Consider the following 17,032-nt stretch of genomic DNA (forward strand, 5'->3'; position numbering starts at 1 on the left):
CATCCATGTTTCTTCCATCATTCATATCCTTCATGTGTAACCTGCGCTCATAGTAAGAAATCATCTTTGCTTGAAGAAAAAAGTTATCCAGGAAAAAAAAAGGACTTTCCAAACTTTTCACATTTCAGAGGGTTCAGAGGGTGGCAGGTGCACCCTGAAGTGTAAATAAAATAAAAAGACACTAGAATTAAAGTTGGCACATGGTGGGTCGGCGCCGTATTTGTGCCCGGGGATTCCAGCTACACTTTAGGACCCAGCTACTGAAATTTTACAATGGCACAGGAGTATGCAGCCAGTGGGGGTCAGGGCATGCTGGGAATTGTAGTTTCAAAATCCTAATGTCATCCTGGGGCAGGGCCAGAAAGCCCACCGTACCCACCCGATGCGTGCAGGCGAAGTTCTTACTTCAAGGGATGTTTTGGTGGAAGTCATCGACGTCTGAGTACTCGGCCCCTGCTGAGATCAGTCTCTCCCCTTTTCTTGCCCAACGCTGCCATCACTCCAGCTGTCAGAAGCCTTTTGAGATCGTCCTTTCACTACTGAAGTGACATCTTGGCTGAAGGGTTGTGTGGAAATGTCGGCAGACATGAATCACGTCCCCCTCCCCACCTCAAAAACTTCAAAGTCTGGCTGATAGTCTCATCCTTCAGTACGGAGTTAGGAGGAGCCGCGGCCGGAGCGGGACAAGGCTTTGATGCGCACGTGCGTCTCCTTCACCGAGTCGTGTCCTGAGCTTTCATCTGACGGGAACAGATGAGAGGAGGCCATCAAGAGAGAAGAGGCTGACAGGTGAGAGGAGGCCAGCAGGTGAGAAGAGGCCAACAATTTAGAGGAGGCCAACAGGTGAGAGAAGGCCCACAGGTGAGAGGAGGCCCATAGGTGAGAAGAGGCCAACAGGTGAGAGGAGGTCGGCAGGTGAGAAAAGGCTGACAGGTGAGAGGAGGCCGACAGGTGAGAGGAGGCTGACAGGTGAGAGGAGGCCAACAGGTGAAAAAAGGCCGACAGGTGAGAGGAGGCTGACAGGTGAGAGAAGGCCGACAGGTGAGAGGAGACCGACAGGTGAGAGAAGGCCGACTGTTGTGAACTCATTTTCTGGTCTGCCTCTGGTTTCTGGTGAGGGAGCTGGTTGTGCTGACAGAGGAGTTGTGAGTTCTCTTTCCGGCTCCCTCTGGTGGTGGCAGGAGGTAGTGAAGCTGATCTAATTAACCGAGACCTCCCATCTGATAATGGGGAAGAGGAGAGGACATCTGGAGTCTCAGCCTGGATTTAAGACAGCCGACTCCCTATTCCCATGCTGGTGATTTTTTCCTGCCTCCTGAGGTCTTAGTTTCCAGCTCAGTTCCTGCCTTCTCAAGCTAAGTTGCCTTTGCTAATGTTCACATTTGATTTGGTTTGGTCTATTCAGTTTTTTGTGTGGTCAGCCAGCCCCGGCTGGAGCTGTGCTGAATTTCCACTCTTATGTCACAGTATGTGCCAGTTTGCTTTTTGTCCCTTATTAGTTTGGCCTCTTTTTGCTCTGTTCTCAGAAGATGCCAGAGTGCTGATATAGTGGGAGAAGTCTAGTGACGTCAGGGTATTTTTTGCTATCAGAAGTGTTGGACATTTTTGCAGGGATTTTTGGCGTGATTGCAGACAGTATCTTTCCTTTCCTGTCCTTTCTAGCTAGTGTGGGCCCCATCATTTGCTCAGCCTATTTTCCTACCTGTGTTCGTGTTTTCATCTTGTCTCACCGTCATTACATGTGTGGAGGCTGTCTATTCCTTTGGGGTCTGCTCTGGGGCAGTTTTAGTTTTTCCCTTTTCTTGCTTTAGGCTTATTTAGTCCTCCGGCTGTGATGAGGCATCTAGAATCATCATAGGTACGCTCCACGGCTGCTGTTAGTTGTGTGGTTAGGATCAGGGGTCTGTAATCCGTGTAGTTACCAACCTCTCTGGTTTTCTGTGACTTGGCTTGGTCTTGTTTTCCTCCTCGGTGACCCATTCATAACAGCCGACAGGTGAGTTAAGGCCGACAGGTGAGAAGAGACCATCAGGGGAGAAGAGGCCGATAGGTGAGAAGAAGCTGACAGGTGAGAAGAGGCCAACTGGTGAGAAGAGACTGACAGGTGAGAGGAGGCCAACAGATGAGAGGAGGCCGACAAGTGAAAAGAGGCCGACAGATGAGAGGAGACCGACAGGTGAGAGGAGGCTAACAGATGAGAGGAGGCCATCAAGAGAGAATTGGCAGACAGGTGAGAGGAGGCTGGCAGGTGAGAAGAGGCCAACAATTGAGAGGACGCCAATGGGTGAGAGAAAGCCCACAGGTGAGAGGAGGCCCATAGGTGAGAAGAGGTCGACGGGTGAGAGGACACCAACGGGTGAGAAAAGGCTGACAGGTGAGAGAAGGCCAACAGGTGAGATGAGGTAGACAGATGAGGAGAAGAGGCCAACAAGTGAGAGGAGAGCAATAAGTGCAAGCGAGCTGACAGGTGAGAAGAGGCCAACAGGTGAGATGAGGCAGACAGATGAGGAGAAGAGGCTGACAGGTGAGAGGAGGCAGACAGGTAAGAGGAGGCCGACAGGTGAGAAAAGGCCGACAGGTGAGAAGAGACTGACAGGTGAAAGGAGGCTAACATGTGAGAGGAGGCCGACAGGTGAGAGGAGGCCGACAGGTGAAAAGAGGTCGACAGGTGAGAGGAGGACGACAGCTGAGAGGAGACCGACAGGTGAGAGGAGGTCGACAGGTGAGAGGAGACCGACAGGTGAGAGAGAGAGGAGGCTGACAGATGAGAGGAGGCCGACAGGTGAGAGGAGACTGACAGGTGAGAGGAGGCTGACAGGTGTGAGGAGGCCGACAGATGAGAAAAGGCTGACAGGTGAGAGGCGGCCAACCAGTGAGAAGAGACCGACAGGTGAGAGGAGGCAGACAGATGAGAGGAGGCAGCCAGGTAAGAGGAGGCCAACAGGTGAGAGGAGGCCGACAGGGGAGTAGAGACCAACAGGTGAGAGGAGGCCATCAAGAGAGAAGAGGCCAACTGGTGTGAAGAGGCCCACAGGTGAGAGGAGGCCCACAGATGAGAAGAGGCCAACAGGTGAGAAGAGGTCGATGGGTGAGAGGACACCAACGGGTGAGAAAAGGCCGACAGGTGAGAGGAGGCCAACAGGTGAGAGGAGGCTGACAGATGAGAGGAGGCTGACAGGTGAGAGGAGGCCGACAGGTGAGAAGAGGCCAACAGGTGAGAAGAGGTCGACGGGTGAGAGGACACTAACGGGTGAGAAAAGGCTGACAGGTGAGAGGAGGCCGAAAGATGTAAAGAGGCCAACAGGCAGGTCTCAGAGGACCTCTCATGTGGACAGATATGATTTACAATCATAGCAGCTCCAAGGTTTTCAGATCACCTGCAAGTTATTCATAATATACACTGAGCATTCAGATGAAGGGTATGTAGACTTTTGCAATTATTTTATATTGCATAATTGCCATTTTCTGCAAAACATGTAGCCAAGCATGGTCTAACTACCTTTATCGTTCACAAGTAAGTAAAAATGCTTTCAGGGCACATACCAGTCCCATATGTCCCAATCTCCCCCCTCCTGTACATTTCCATGAACTTTTCTCAGTGGGCAGTTCATTTTTGTCAGCATTCTGCCAGCATTATAGGTGCTGGAACTTTCATTCTCTCATTTACCAGCAGGTACTATGCTAGCTATTGTTCAATGACTTACCTTTCATGAACTGAAAGCTCTTCTCTCAAGCATGTAAGCAATTTAACAGAAAGGAGAACAGGAGACAAAGACCCGTCTCCACTTCCTGTAGAGATATTGTCATGATCCAGGCGTGGATCTGTCAGATTAAATGGACAAAGTGAACGTTTTTTCCTTTGGCAAGGTGACATAATTGCCCCCGGTGGCCATTGGAATTATCACATGTGGTGTCATTCATTCTGAGTTGCCCCGGTGGTGGTTAGTGGTATCGCACGATAGTTTGGGTTTAATATGTACGTAATTATGAATCAGGTGTGGGGCTCTATAAATGAGTCTCAGGGTGTGCAATCACTGCTGGTGATATTCATTCATTTGACAAGGAAGCCTGGGTGAACATGAGTCCTGCGCAGTCAGCCAGAGGGGATGAGTGGCAGATAATGGTGTCTGCAGGAATTGCTGGCATGGCGTGGAGGAGTCGCAGTTTATGGTTTCAGCGGGAAGTGCGTGCATGGCATGGTGGAGTGGCGACTATGGAGAGAGTTGCACTCGGCATGCTCGACTTGGTTGCCGAGAGCTGGACTCAAGCATGCTTAGATTCTTGGCAGAGGCTGACTCATCCTTGTGACTCTGTTACTGGACTGCTGCAATTGGTGGTGGACTCTGCTCCAAGGCTGCACTACGGTGAAGGATCCGGGATGGTGATGGATCCGGGTGGAGGAGAAGATGCACGCAGGTGGTGGGCTTTGTTGCTAGGAGTATTGTCTTCTTTCCTCATGTGTGTTGTTAGTGCAGTGGTGGGATTAGTTTCCGCACCGACCAATTCCCTAGTGAGGGTTTAGGGTCAGGGCGAGCAAGGGCTTTGAGGTACGCGTGCGGCGCCCGGTGCGGAACCGGCATAGGGAACGTTAGGAGTGCAGGGACACTGGCTCAGGGGAGCTCAGGAGGTCTCCACTTCCCTATTCCCTATTGCAGGGCCCACCATTGTTAATGTTTCCCAGGTTCCCCCTTATTATTTCAATTCGCCGTACTGGAGGCGGGGTTTCCAGAATGTATATTAACGTGTAATACCTAAATTCGCCAGGTGGAGGCGGTGTATCCATCTGCACGTATTATTATTTAAATTCGCCACTGGAGGCGCTGTATCCTGGGTCACGTGTGTTATGGGTTCGCCTTGCGGTAACATCTGCGTCCAGACACGCGTGACCATGACAGATATAAAGATCTGCCCTCCCTTCCTGTAGAGCAAAAAACACCCACCCCCACTTCCACTAGAGACATAGACCCACCCCCACTTCCTGTAGAGACATAGACCCACCCCCCACTTCCTGTAGAGACAAAGACACACACCCAATTCCTGTAGAGACATAGACCCATCCCCCACCACTTCCATTAGAGACATAGACCCATCCCCACTTCCTGTAGAGACATAGACCCATCCCCCACTTCTTGTAGAGAGATAGACCCACCCCCACTCCCTGTAGAGAGACATAGACCTGCCCCCATTCCTGTAGAGACATAGGCGTGCCCCAACTTCATGTAGAGACATAGACCCTCAGTTCGTCTAGACATAGACCCCCCTTCCTGTAGCGACATAGACCCATCCCCACTTCCTGTAGAGACATAGACCCACCCCCACTACCTGTAGAGACATAGACCCATCCCCCACTTTCCGTAGAGACATAGACCCATCCCCACTTCCTGTAGAGATAGACCCATCCCCACTTCCTGTAGAGACATAAACCCCCACTTCCTGTAGAGACATAGACCCACCCCCACTTTCTGTAGAGACATAGACCCATCCCCCACTATCCATAGAGACATAGACCCATCCCCCCCTTCCTGTAGAGACATAGACCCATCCCCCTCTTCCCATAGAGGCATAGACCCATCCCCCACTTCCTGTAGAGATATAGACCCCCCACTTCATGTAGAGACATAGACCCCCCCACTTCATGTAGAGACATAGACCCGCCCCCACTTCCTGTAGAGACATAGACCCATCCCCACTTCCTGTAGAGACATAGACCCATTGCCCACTTCCTGTAGAGACATAGACCTGCCCCACTTCCTGTAGAGACATAGACCCATCCCCCCCTTCCTGTAGAGACATAGACCCATCCCCCTCTTCCCATAGAGGCATAGAGCCATCCCCCACTTTCTGTAAAGACATAGAGCCATCCCCCACTTTCTGTAGAGACATAGACCTGCCCCACTTCCTGTAGAGACATAGAGCCATCCCCCACTTCCTGTAGAGACATAGACCTGCCCCCACTTCCTGTAGAGACATAGACCCGCCCCCACTCCCTGTAGAGACATAGACCCGCCCCCACTTCCTGTAGAGACATAGACCCTTTGCCCACTTCCTGTAGAGACATAGACCTGCCCCACTTCCTGTAGAGACATAGACCCGCCCCCACTTCCTGTAGAGACATAGACCCGCCCCCACTTCCTGTAGAGACATAGACCCATTGCCCGCTTCCTGTAGAGACATAGACCCGCCCCCACTTCCTATAGAGACATAGACCCCCACTTTCTGTAGAGACATAAACCCATCCCCCACTTCCTGTAGAGACATAGACCTGCCCCACTTCCTGTAGAGACATAGACCCATCCCCCCCTTCCTGTAGAGACATAGACCCATCCCCCTCTTCCCATAGAGGCATAGAGCCATCCCCCACTTTCTGTAAAGACATAGAGCCATCCCCCACTTTCTGTAGAGACATAGACCTGCCCCACTTCCTGTAGAGACATAGAGCCATCCCCCACTTCCTGTAGAGACATAGACCTGCCCCCACTTCCTGTAGAGACATAGACCCGCCCCCACTCCCTGTAGAGACATAGACCCGCCCCCACTTCCTGTAGAGACATAGACCCTTTGCCCACTTCCTGTAGAGACATAGACCTGCCCCACTTCCTGTAGAGACATAGACCCGCCCCCACTTCCTGTAGAGACATAGACCCGCCCCCACTTCCTGTAGAGACATAGACCCATTGCCCGCTTCCTGTAGAGACATAGACCCGCCCCCACTTCCTATAGAGACATAGACCCCCACTTTCTGTAGAGACATAAACCCATCCCCCACTTCCTGTAGAGACATAGACCCGCCCCCACTTCCTGTAGAGACATAGACCCATTGCCCACTTCCTGTAGAGACATAGACCCCCCCACTTCCTGTAGAGACATAGACCCGCCCCCACTTCATGTAGAGACATAGACCCACCCCCACTTCCTGTAGAGACATAGACCCGCCCCCACTTCCTGTAGAGACATAGACCCCCACTTCCTGTAGAGACATAGACCCATTGCCCGCTTCCTGTAGAGACATAGACCCGCCCCCACTTCCTATAGAGACATAGACCCCCACTTTCTGTAGAGACATAGACCCGCCCCACTTCCTGTAGAGACATAGACCCATCCCCACATCCTGTAAAGACATAGACCCCCACTTCCTGTAGAGACATAGACCCGCCCCCACTTCCTGTAGAGACATAGACCCATCCCCCACTTCCTGTAGAGACATAGACCCGCCCCCACTTCCTGTAGAGACATAGACCCATCCCCCACTTCCTGTAGAGACATAGACCCGCCCCCACTTCCTGTAGAGACATAGACCCATCCCCCACTTCCTGTAGAGACATAGACCCATCCCCACATCCTGTAAAGACATAGACCCCCACTTCCTGCAGAGACATAGACCCGCCCCCACTTCCTGTGTAGAGGGGCCACTTTGGTTTCAACTGAATGTGCGTCCTAGGAAAGTCTGCACCGCAATAGTTAACATGGTCGCTGACCTATCAGAGGCCGGTGCCTGACGTCAGTGCACCCTTCGCAGGTGGCACATGAAAACGATCTTAACGGGTGGGATCCGACTGCTGACACCTGCACCGAACGGAAGTCCCATTAGACAGGACCTCATGTGCGACTCGACCACTGATCCAGTCATTCCTCCGTGGCTGCGCTTGTTTTTTTCTGGAAGCCCCAAAGAGGATGAATGGAGCTGCGGTCAGACATCCCACCTGACGCTGCATTATAAAATGGGGATAGAAGTGTCCTGTCAGGGATAAAACTTCTTCCACTCTTCATTCTTCCACTCAGTGCAGTTTCTAATGGTCGGACCCAAACGATCAGTAAGTGATCACCGATCCTGTGGATTTCTGTGTTTGAGCCAAAGAACCCTATAATGTAAAGTACTGTAATTGTACACCCCAGTTATGGGGGCCGCGGTTCTCCTGAATCCGGCGATGTTTTTCTTGTGTTTCTGCTCCTCTCCGTTCCTGAGATATGTCCCCTTCTTCCTTGAATGTAAATCTAGTCTTGTTAGACAAGTGGGAATGGCCCTCATGAATACAACCAAAGAGAGCATGAAGACCATGCCCACTTGACTATAAAAGACTAGATTTATAGACAGGGATGAAGGGGCCATATCGCTTGAATGGAGAGGAGCAGAAGCACAAGAAAAGCATTACCATATTCAGGAGAATAGCGGCATCTACACTAGGGTTAAACATTACCGGTACATATGTCTGGTGACTGACAGACCCATAAAGTTCTTATATAGTGCCAAGCACATTCACTGACTGACTGGGGCGCACAAAGAAGAATTCCTCAGACATTTTTACCTTTTTTTATCATATTTTGCAAAAATAAAAAAATACACATAGTTTCAATTACATTGATGTCATATGAAGCACATGCTGGAGCCCCCTACTGGTTATAAGTGGTATTGCAGTTTGGTGATTAACGAGTTCTTAATTTACATAGGACTTACATGATCAGCAATAAGGTTGAAAAACTATATAAATGTAAACTGAGGTCGATCTGGCACAAATCATGATGTCTTTATTACCTGCATATTTGCAACATATTTTCAAGCAAAACTGATTTCATTCTAGATTAAAGAACTTTTTTCATGCATCCTATTAGGGAATTCAAGGTTCATTTAGAAAAGTTTGTAGTTCTGGAGGAACTGTCCTTTCCTGTACTTGCCTGTCCTGTGTTGTTTTTTTCTGTATTTTCTTGTCCTGTCCTTTCCTGTCCTGTGCTGTCATTTCATGTTCTTTCCTGTTCTGTGTGTTCCTTTCTTGTCCTGTCCTTTCCTGTCCTGTGCTGTCCTTTCTTTCCTGTCCTTTCCTGTCCTGTGCTGTCCTTTCTTGTCCTGTCCTGTCCTTTCTTGTCCTGTCCTGTGTTGTCCTTTCTTGTCATGACCTTTCCTGTCCTGTGCTGTGTTTTCTTGTCCTGTCATTTCCTGTCTTGTGCTGTCGGGTGACCTGGGACCAGGGTCTCCTTCCCTGTCCCTAACACTAGGGGGCACCCTAGCTCGCCCTGCTCACAGGGATTCTTCAGTTTGTGAAGATGCCGAGGCCTCCACCCTTGCCTTATCTCCTGAGTTAGCCCTCTGTCTGTTCTCTTACCAACTCAGGGAAGAGGGGCGCTACTATGCACCATAGTACACCAACCCGGCAAACAAGGCAACATAGACAAGGGTTAGCAGAATGCTCCAGGTATACAAAATATTCACTCACATGTAACAGATGAATGCATCGAGGCGTGAAGGTTGGGGGATAAACCAAAATAGAGAAGGGTAAGGAATTACCACACATACAAACCAAGCAACAGCCATTAATAACTCCTCCAACTCTCCTTATATGAACTCCTCTCCCTCCACTAGCCATGCTGCAAATGCTAGCACTGACAAGGATTAGTAACAGAGCGCAGATTATAAAGGGAAAGGGAGTGGCTAACCGAGCTCAGCTGTGCAAGCAAAAAACTTGGCACTCGGCCAGCAACTTAAACACCCTTACATGTGTAGATTGGAATCTATCTTGGGGAGAAGTATATCGCCCCAGTCTTGGCATACCATATGGGAAAAGGCGTCCAAATCCTCTATATGTACTCTCTTCAAGGATAATCAGTATAAAATATGAATATTTTGGTATCATACCCCTGATTTGCTCCACAGATTGAATCCTCAACTCTCAAATTTGTGCTGGCACTGTAGGTCTGAGGTGGGCACCCAATTTCACATTTTCTGGTCTTGTACCGGGACTGTGGGCTTTTGGGATGAGGTGAGAACCCTGATAAATAAGGTCCTTTCTGTGGAGGTGGGGCTTGATCCGGCTATCTATTTGCTTAATGTTCCTCCTAAAGGGGAAGGGGAAAAACTCAGCCAGATTACTACTTCATATTCTTACTGCAGCTACTGTAAGTGTCTGATTGCCCTCAACTGGAAACAACCCTCTCCTAAGTCTCAGCCGCACTTATTGAATAGAATGGCAGACGCTCGCAGAATGGAGTACATGACGGCTTTGATGGGGCTGAGAGTGGACAGCTTCAATTCTATTTGGGCCCCTTGGGATTATTTGTGGGCTCAGAGGAATGGCTGAGGATTATCCTGCTCCCACTATTACTCTATGGAGTCTGCATCCCTTCCCCTTTTCCTATTCTTTGTGTGTATGTCTTGTCTTGTGTATATACAGTGGGGCAAAAAAGTATTTAGTCAGTCAGCAATAGTGCAAGTTCCGCCACTTAAAAAGATGAGAGGCGTCTGTAATTTACATCATAGGTAGACCTCAACTATGGGAGACAAACTGAGAAAAAAAAATCCAGAAAATCACATTGTCTGTTTTTTTTTCATTTTATTTGCATATTATGGTGGAAAATAAGTATTTGGTCAGAAACAAAATTTCATCTCAATACTTTGTGATATATCCTTTGTTGGCAATGACAGAGGTCAAACGTTTTCTGTAAGTCTTCACAAGGTTGCCACACACTGTTGTTGTTATGTTGGCCCATTCCTCCATGCAGATCTCCTCTAGAGCAGTGATGTTTTTGGCTTTTCGCTTGGCAACACGGACTTTCAACTCCCTCCAAAGGTTTTCTATAGGGTTGAGATCTGGAGACTGGCTAGGCCACTCCAGGACCTTGAAATGCTTCTTACGAAGCCACTCCTTCGTTGCCCTGGCGGTGTGCTTTGGATCATTGTCATGTTGAAAGACCCAGCCATGTTTCATCTTCAATGCCCTTGCTGATGGAAGGAGGTTTGCACTCAAAATCTCACGATACATGGCCCCATTCATTCTTTCATGTACCCGGATCAGTCGTCCTGGCCCCTTTGCAGAGAAACAGCCCCAAAGCATGATGTTTCCACCACCATGCTTTACAGTAGGTATGGTGTTTGATGGATGCAACTCAGTATTCTTTTTCCTCCAAACACGACAAGTTGTGTTTCTACCAAACAGTTCCAGTTTGGTTTCATCAGACCATAGGACATTCTCCCAAAACTCCTCTGGATCATCCAAATGCTCTCTAGCAAACTTCAGACGGGCCCGGACATGTACAGGCTTAAGCAGTGGGACACGTCTGGCACTGCAGGATCTGAGTCCATGGTGGCGTAGTGTGTTACTTATGGTAGGCCTTGTTACATTGGTCCCAGTTCTCTGCAGTTCATTCACTAGGTCCCCCCGCGTGGTTCTGGGATTTTTGCTCACCGTTCTTGTGATCATTCTGACCCCACGGGGTGGGATTTTGCGTGGAGCACCAGATCGAGGGAGATTATCAGTGGTCTTGTATGTCTTCCATTTTCTAATTATTGCTCCCACAGTTGATTTCTTCACTCCAAGCTGGTTGCCTATTGCAGATTCAGTCTTCCCAGCCTGGTGCAGGGCTACAATTTTGTTTCTGGTGTCCTTTGACAGCTCTTTGGTCTTCACCATAGTGGAGTTTGGAGTCAGACTGTTTGAGGGTGTGCACAGGTGTCTTTTTATACTGATAACAAGTTTAAACAGGTCCATTACTACAGGTAATGAGTGGAGGAAAGAGGAGACTCTTAAAGAAGAAGTTACAGGTCTGTGAGAGCCAGAAATCTTGATTGCTTGTTTCTGACCAAATACTTATTTTCCACCATAATATGCAAATAAAATGAAAAAAAAACAGACAATGTGATTTTCTGGATTTTTTTTCTCAGTTTGTCTCCCATAGTTGAGGTCTACCTATGATGTAAATTACAGACGCCTCTCATCTTTTTAAGTGGTGGAACTTGCACTATTGCTGACTGACTAAATACTTTTTTGCCCCACTGTATGGGATTCATTCATTATTTTGCATACAGTGATCAATTAAGTGTTTTCGGTCTGGGTATTGACCGTCATCAGAAACTGTATGCTGCTTGTTTAGGGAACCACGTGTCCTAGCACAGGGAAAGTTACCAGTGCCGTAGGTCTGATGAACAGACGGGGTAAATGTAGTCCGGTGTAGCGGTTAGGGTTAATAGGATAACCCGTTATATAGTCTGATTTCCGATTGGGGAATAAATCATGTGTCGTGGTGCAGGGAATATGGCGAGATGCGTCGCCTGTGTGGATGACAGCAAAGCACAAAATCAGACCTGTGTGGATGCAGCGGGCTGAGCGTGGTGTGTGGCAGCCCTCAAAGCGGAGCAGCAGTGCAAATTCCTGACATATGATGGATTTGGTACCTCCATTCTTGTGATCAGCAATGGGAAACCCAGCAGTCAGTCGTGGTCTGAGCTTCAAAAGCAGATGTGACCCATGGACAGGAAGAAAGCAACAGCCATGGTTTCCTAAGCCTGAACAGCCCCTTTTACTGAAGGGCAATGCTACGTCTTTATAGTTATTTTTCTTTGTCTACATTGAATCCACTTTTTATAAGTTAATATCAGTTTGGGTCACTTTATATGACTGTATCACTTTGTATCACTTTGTATCACTTTATATCCTTTACATCATGTTATATCACTTTGTATCACTTTATATCACTTTATATCACTTTATATCCTTTACATCATGTTATATCACTTTGTATCACCTTATATCACCTTATATCACCTTATATCACCTTATATCACTTGATATCACTCGATATCACTTTATATCACTTGATATCACTTTATATCACTTTATGTTACTTTGTATCACTTGATATCACTTTATGTCACTTTATATAGCTTTATATCACTTTATGTCACTTTATATCACTTTATGTCACTTGATATCACTTTATGTCACTTGATATCACTTTATGTCACTTTATATAGCTTTGTATCACTATGTCACTTTATATCACTTTACATCACTTTACGTCACTTTATGTCACTTTGTATCACTATGTTACTTGATATCACTTGATATCACTTTATGTCACTTGATATAACTTTATGTCACTTTATATAGCTTTGTATCACTTTATGTCACTTTATATCACTTTGTATCACTATGTCACTTGATATCACTTTATGACACTTTATATCACTTTGTATCACTATGTCACTTGATATAACTTTATATCACTTTATATCACTTTGTATCACTATGTCACTTGATATCACTTTATATCACTTTATGTCACTTTATATCACTGTCACTTGATATCACTTTATGACACTTTATATCACTTTGTATCACTTTATGTCACTTGATATCACTTTGTATCACTTTATATCACTTTATATCACTTTGTTGTATCACTTTATATAATTTTGCATTGCTCCATTATCCAGTGCACGGCGCTCGGTTCCTGCGGTTTTTCCAGATGCTGGCGGTTATGCTGATAATTCCAGGGATATTCCCTGCACCCGGGAATCCACCCTTCCCAGTCAAGTCTTCGCAGGCAAAAGTGCACACAATAATAATAATAATCAGACAGGGGCCATTCACCTAGACACAACCAGGCTGCTCTTCAATGGGCTGCAAGATGCTAATCTTAGTTTCAAGTGTTCTTTATTTGAGACTTTTCCAGTCCCTCCTCTCCTCTCATCCGAGCTGCACCCCCCTGAGCCCCCAGCCCCCTCCGCTCTGGTACATGCCTCACACACACTATCTTCATTTGCTTTGAAGCTCTTTCAGAGGATTTCCCAGCCTGTGAAGGGTTGTGTACAGAGAGGGACATTGCCCAACCTGTAAAAAAAAAAAAAAAGTGAAGAGAGTTTGCACAGGTTATTTTTTTTTCCAGTCAGTGCATGCAAGATACAGACTGAGGGGATAGGGAAGAGTCCTAGAGCAGCGGCGATGGGAATAATGTCTTGCCGGAAGATGCTATGGGTTGTAGTCCTATTGCTCCTGCCAGATGTGGAGGCAGCTGACAATCATGACTGCAGCGACAGGCGAGATGACCCGGGTTGCTTCGAGCATCTTGTAGCCATGCCACCTGTAGATGCCAATTGTGATGGACCTCACGGATGCAGATTGCATTTTCTTGTCCCAGATGAGCAACCTACACCTGAAGAGCTGAAGGAGATCCAGCAAGAAGGGAACCAAGAGTTCAAGCAAACCCTCAAACAGTCTGGAACGGAAGGGAACACCAAACCTCAAAATCCAAAACCCAAAAGTCTCGGAGAGAGGGTGACTCTGTTGGAATCGAATCTCCAATCTGTGACCACTTTGTTCCAAAAGTTACAGGAGGAAAGCAAGATGAACCTCAGCAAGATGGAAGATAGGATCAACTCCCTGGTGGTGCTCCTCTTGGGGATCTTGTCTGGATGTGAACTCCCTTGCAACGAGTCTGTCCAAAAGCTCTCCGCATTAGGTGAGTCCTTGGAAATTGGGGACAATTTTTGGGAAATGTAGGATGGTAATAATTTCATATAGAAAAGCCAAAATCCGAGAGAATGATCCCTGGGAAAGTAGTTACGTGCTTTCATTCCATAACAGTGAGGGGTGGTGGCAATGGGACCTTCAGAACATTATTGACTGGAAGGTTCCTCATGAAATTTCAGATGCAGAGACTCGTCATTGGGGTGAGTGGAGGATGGATATCATGTTTGGTGAGTTGGACGTGCCCAAGATCACAGATGGGTCACATACTGGATTATCATCTCCTGGTCTAGGAGTCTTCTGGTCTCCATACTTGGGGCTTACAGATATGTGAGAAAAATGTTGGATCAAAATCACAAATCCAAGTCTATGGGTCAATGAGAGGACTCATTCAGACGTCCGTTCACATCGGTCCGTTCTCGCACCGCCATTCACGGACTTGCCACAGGTCTTCCAACCAGAACTTGACAGTCTCATAGAAATATATGAAGCTGTCACAATCCGGGTGTGAGAGCCGTGGCCAGTCCGAGATCGGACCGATGTGCATGTATGTCTGAATGACCCCAAAAGATCAGATATCGCTTGGATGACACCCACGTACTGTCTTTTTTTTCAAGGACTGTTTGATGGCAGAAGCTGGAGAGACCTCCATCAGTTTTGGTTTTTATCCGAGAAAAACTGATGAAACTCTGACCGAACTCTGATCAAAGACATTGATGTCTCTCAGACTGGTTTTTTTTGTGTGTGAATGAGCCCTTAGTGATCTGTCTGGCTCATCCCTGTGGCTAATGAGACCTCTTCCTCATCTCAGACATTCTACCTTCTGTGCAGTCTAATCCCAGTAAAGGAAATATAAATCCCAAGATTTTCCTACATCTTCTGCAACATCAAACACTCCATGATCTGTGTGTACAATGTATGTAGCTTGGTCCGGCATTGTGCAGACTTCCTCAGCCGGCGTTCACATGAAGCATTCTCTTATGATTATCAGTGCCTGCAATACAATGACTAGGAATCACCGGATCAATACAAAAATGGTGGGGGGAACAAGAGGCGCATTAGTGCCCTATCACTTGTGACACTTGAAGTATGAGCGGTATAATACAGTTCCACTCACCTATTCCAGTTGTGTAACCCACACAACTGGCTTGAGAGCATATCACAGAATCAGCTGCTGCAGGACCTCCACCAACCACTCACACGTGGAAAAAACTCCAGAAAGTTGTGGGAAGCAGGGTGTATTACGGTCCGCGCTGCCGAGATTCACAAATCACCTGGGATGCAAGATGTAGTAGCAGTGTACTCCTTTATTTCCTCCTACGCGTTTCGGCGCCCTTCCTGGCACCTTCCTCAGGGATCTCTGAGGAAGGTGCCAGGAAGGGCGCCGAAACGCGTAGGAGGAAATAAAGGAGTACACTGCTACTACATCTTGCATCCCAGGTGATTTGTGAATCTCGGCAGCGCGGACCGTAATACACCCTGCTTCCCACAACTTTCTAGGAATCACCGGAAGCGCCCAGGATGTCGGTGGCGTTCCGCAGAACTTCACACTTAATTGGTGGGTGTACGACCTCTGTGACCCACCACCATCGGCAGAGTGGGACCCTTTCCAAATAGAGCGCCATCTTTCTGTTTCTGGCAGCCACGTAAAGAATGAACAGAATGGCGGTCCATTTATTTGACTGACCGGTCCATTTTGTGATTGGCGTAAAAGTGCCCGCCGTTGGGAATAAAACTTTCCCATTCTGCCGATCAGTGCGGGACCGAACAAGTAAGCCCCCCCATAATTAGCAAATTATCTGTGGTGGTCACTTGTTTTCAGCACAAATCCCCATTAACAAAGTGAACTCCGACCTGTGACGACCCAACGATTGCAAACAGACCTCGCGGCATTGTAGTTGATTTTTCTCCCTGCTCTTTATTACAAAAAAGGCTCCAAATTTTGCACCAAAAATTACAACTTTGTCTAGTAAATGTAACAATATAGTTCTACCCATAGGAGCCGTCACTATCGCTTCCCATGCAGAGTGGAGAACGGCGCTTCTGGAAGACCCCACACATTTGTGCATTAAAGAGGTTGTCCGCTACTAACAGCTAAAATGGTGATGAAAAAAAACCTGTACCGTGCCGCTCCCCTGATGTCGGCACTGACTGGATGCAGTGGTCATATCACATAGCTGTGTCACATGACTGTGACGAGACGATGGCTTTATACAAGGATTTGCAGCAGCGGTCCAGACCACCCCTTTAATGCACAGACGTATTAGGTCTTCCAGACTTAGATGTCGCCATCTCGGGGTCTTTCAGCTCTTTATAGCCATAAAGCAACAGAAGATTGCAATAAATATATATACATATATACATATGTGTGTCTTTATATACAATGCTCAGTACAAAGTACACCCCCTTTGAAAAGTAAGATTTTAACCAATATCTCTCTAAACACATGAAAAATTTTCAAAGTTTTGACAAGACCGAGTTTCCTACAACAGTTTTATAACCCATAACACAAAGGTAACAGTTAAGAATATAACTTTCGTTACAAAAAAAAAAAAAATGATTTGTTTCCTCAGGTGACATTGTGACATTTCTCTTCCGTGTGGTGCTATTGCTGACAGCATATAAGGGTGTTGTCATTGTTAAGTAATGTCTTGTTATAGTCGCCCGTCTGCTGTAATGAAATTAGGCTTAACATGTTGGTGATTTCTTTTAGAATAAAGTTTAGGTTTGTTCCTAAGACTTTCATCGGGGTGTACTCATTTTTTTTTTGCAACATGGAGTTGAATTAATTTTTTCGGAAA

General features: G+C 47.2%; 1 protein-coding gene across 1 annotated transcript in view; it reads left to right on the forward strand.

Moving 5' to 3' along the window:
* Positions 1–13,670: 13,670 nt before the first annotated feature.
* LOC141088885 (fibroleukin-like) overlaps positions 13,671–17,032 on the forward strand; it is a 52,243-nt gene continuing 48,881 nt past the window's right edge. The window contains exon 1 of the mRNA XM_073575112.1: positions 13,671–14,223. Within this exon, the coding sequence (XP_073431213.1) occupies positions 13,707–14,223 (517 nt within the window). The 5' untranslated portion in view covers positions 13,671–13,706. The remainder of the gene's footprint in view (positions 14,224–17,032) is intronic.

This window comes from Dendrobates tinctorius, unplaced genomic scaffold (assembly GCF_039654945.1).
Source record: "Dendrobates tinctorius isolate UK_male_01 unplaced genomic scaffold, ASM3965494v1 ptg000041l, whole genome shotgun sequence".
NCBI classification, from domain to species: domain Eukaryota; kingdom Metazoa; phylum Chordata; class Amphibia; order Anura; family Dendrobatidae; genus Dendrobates; species Dendrobates tinctorius.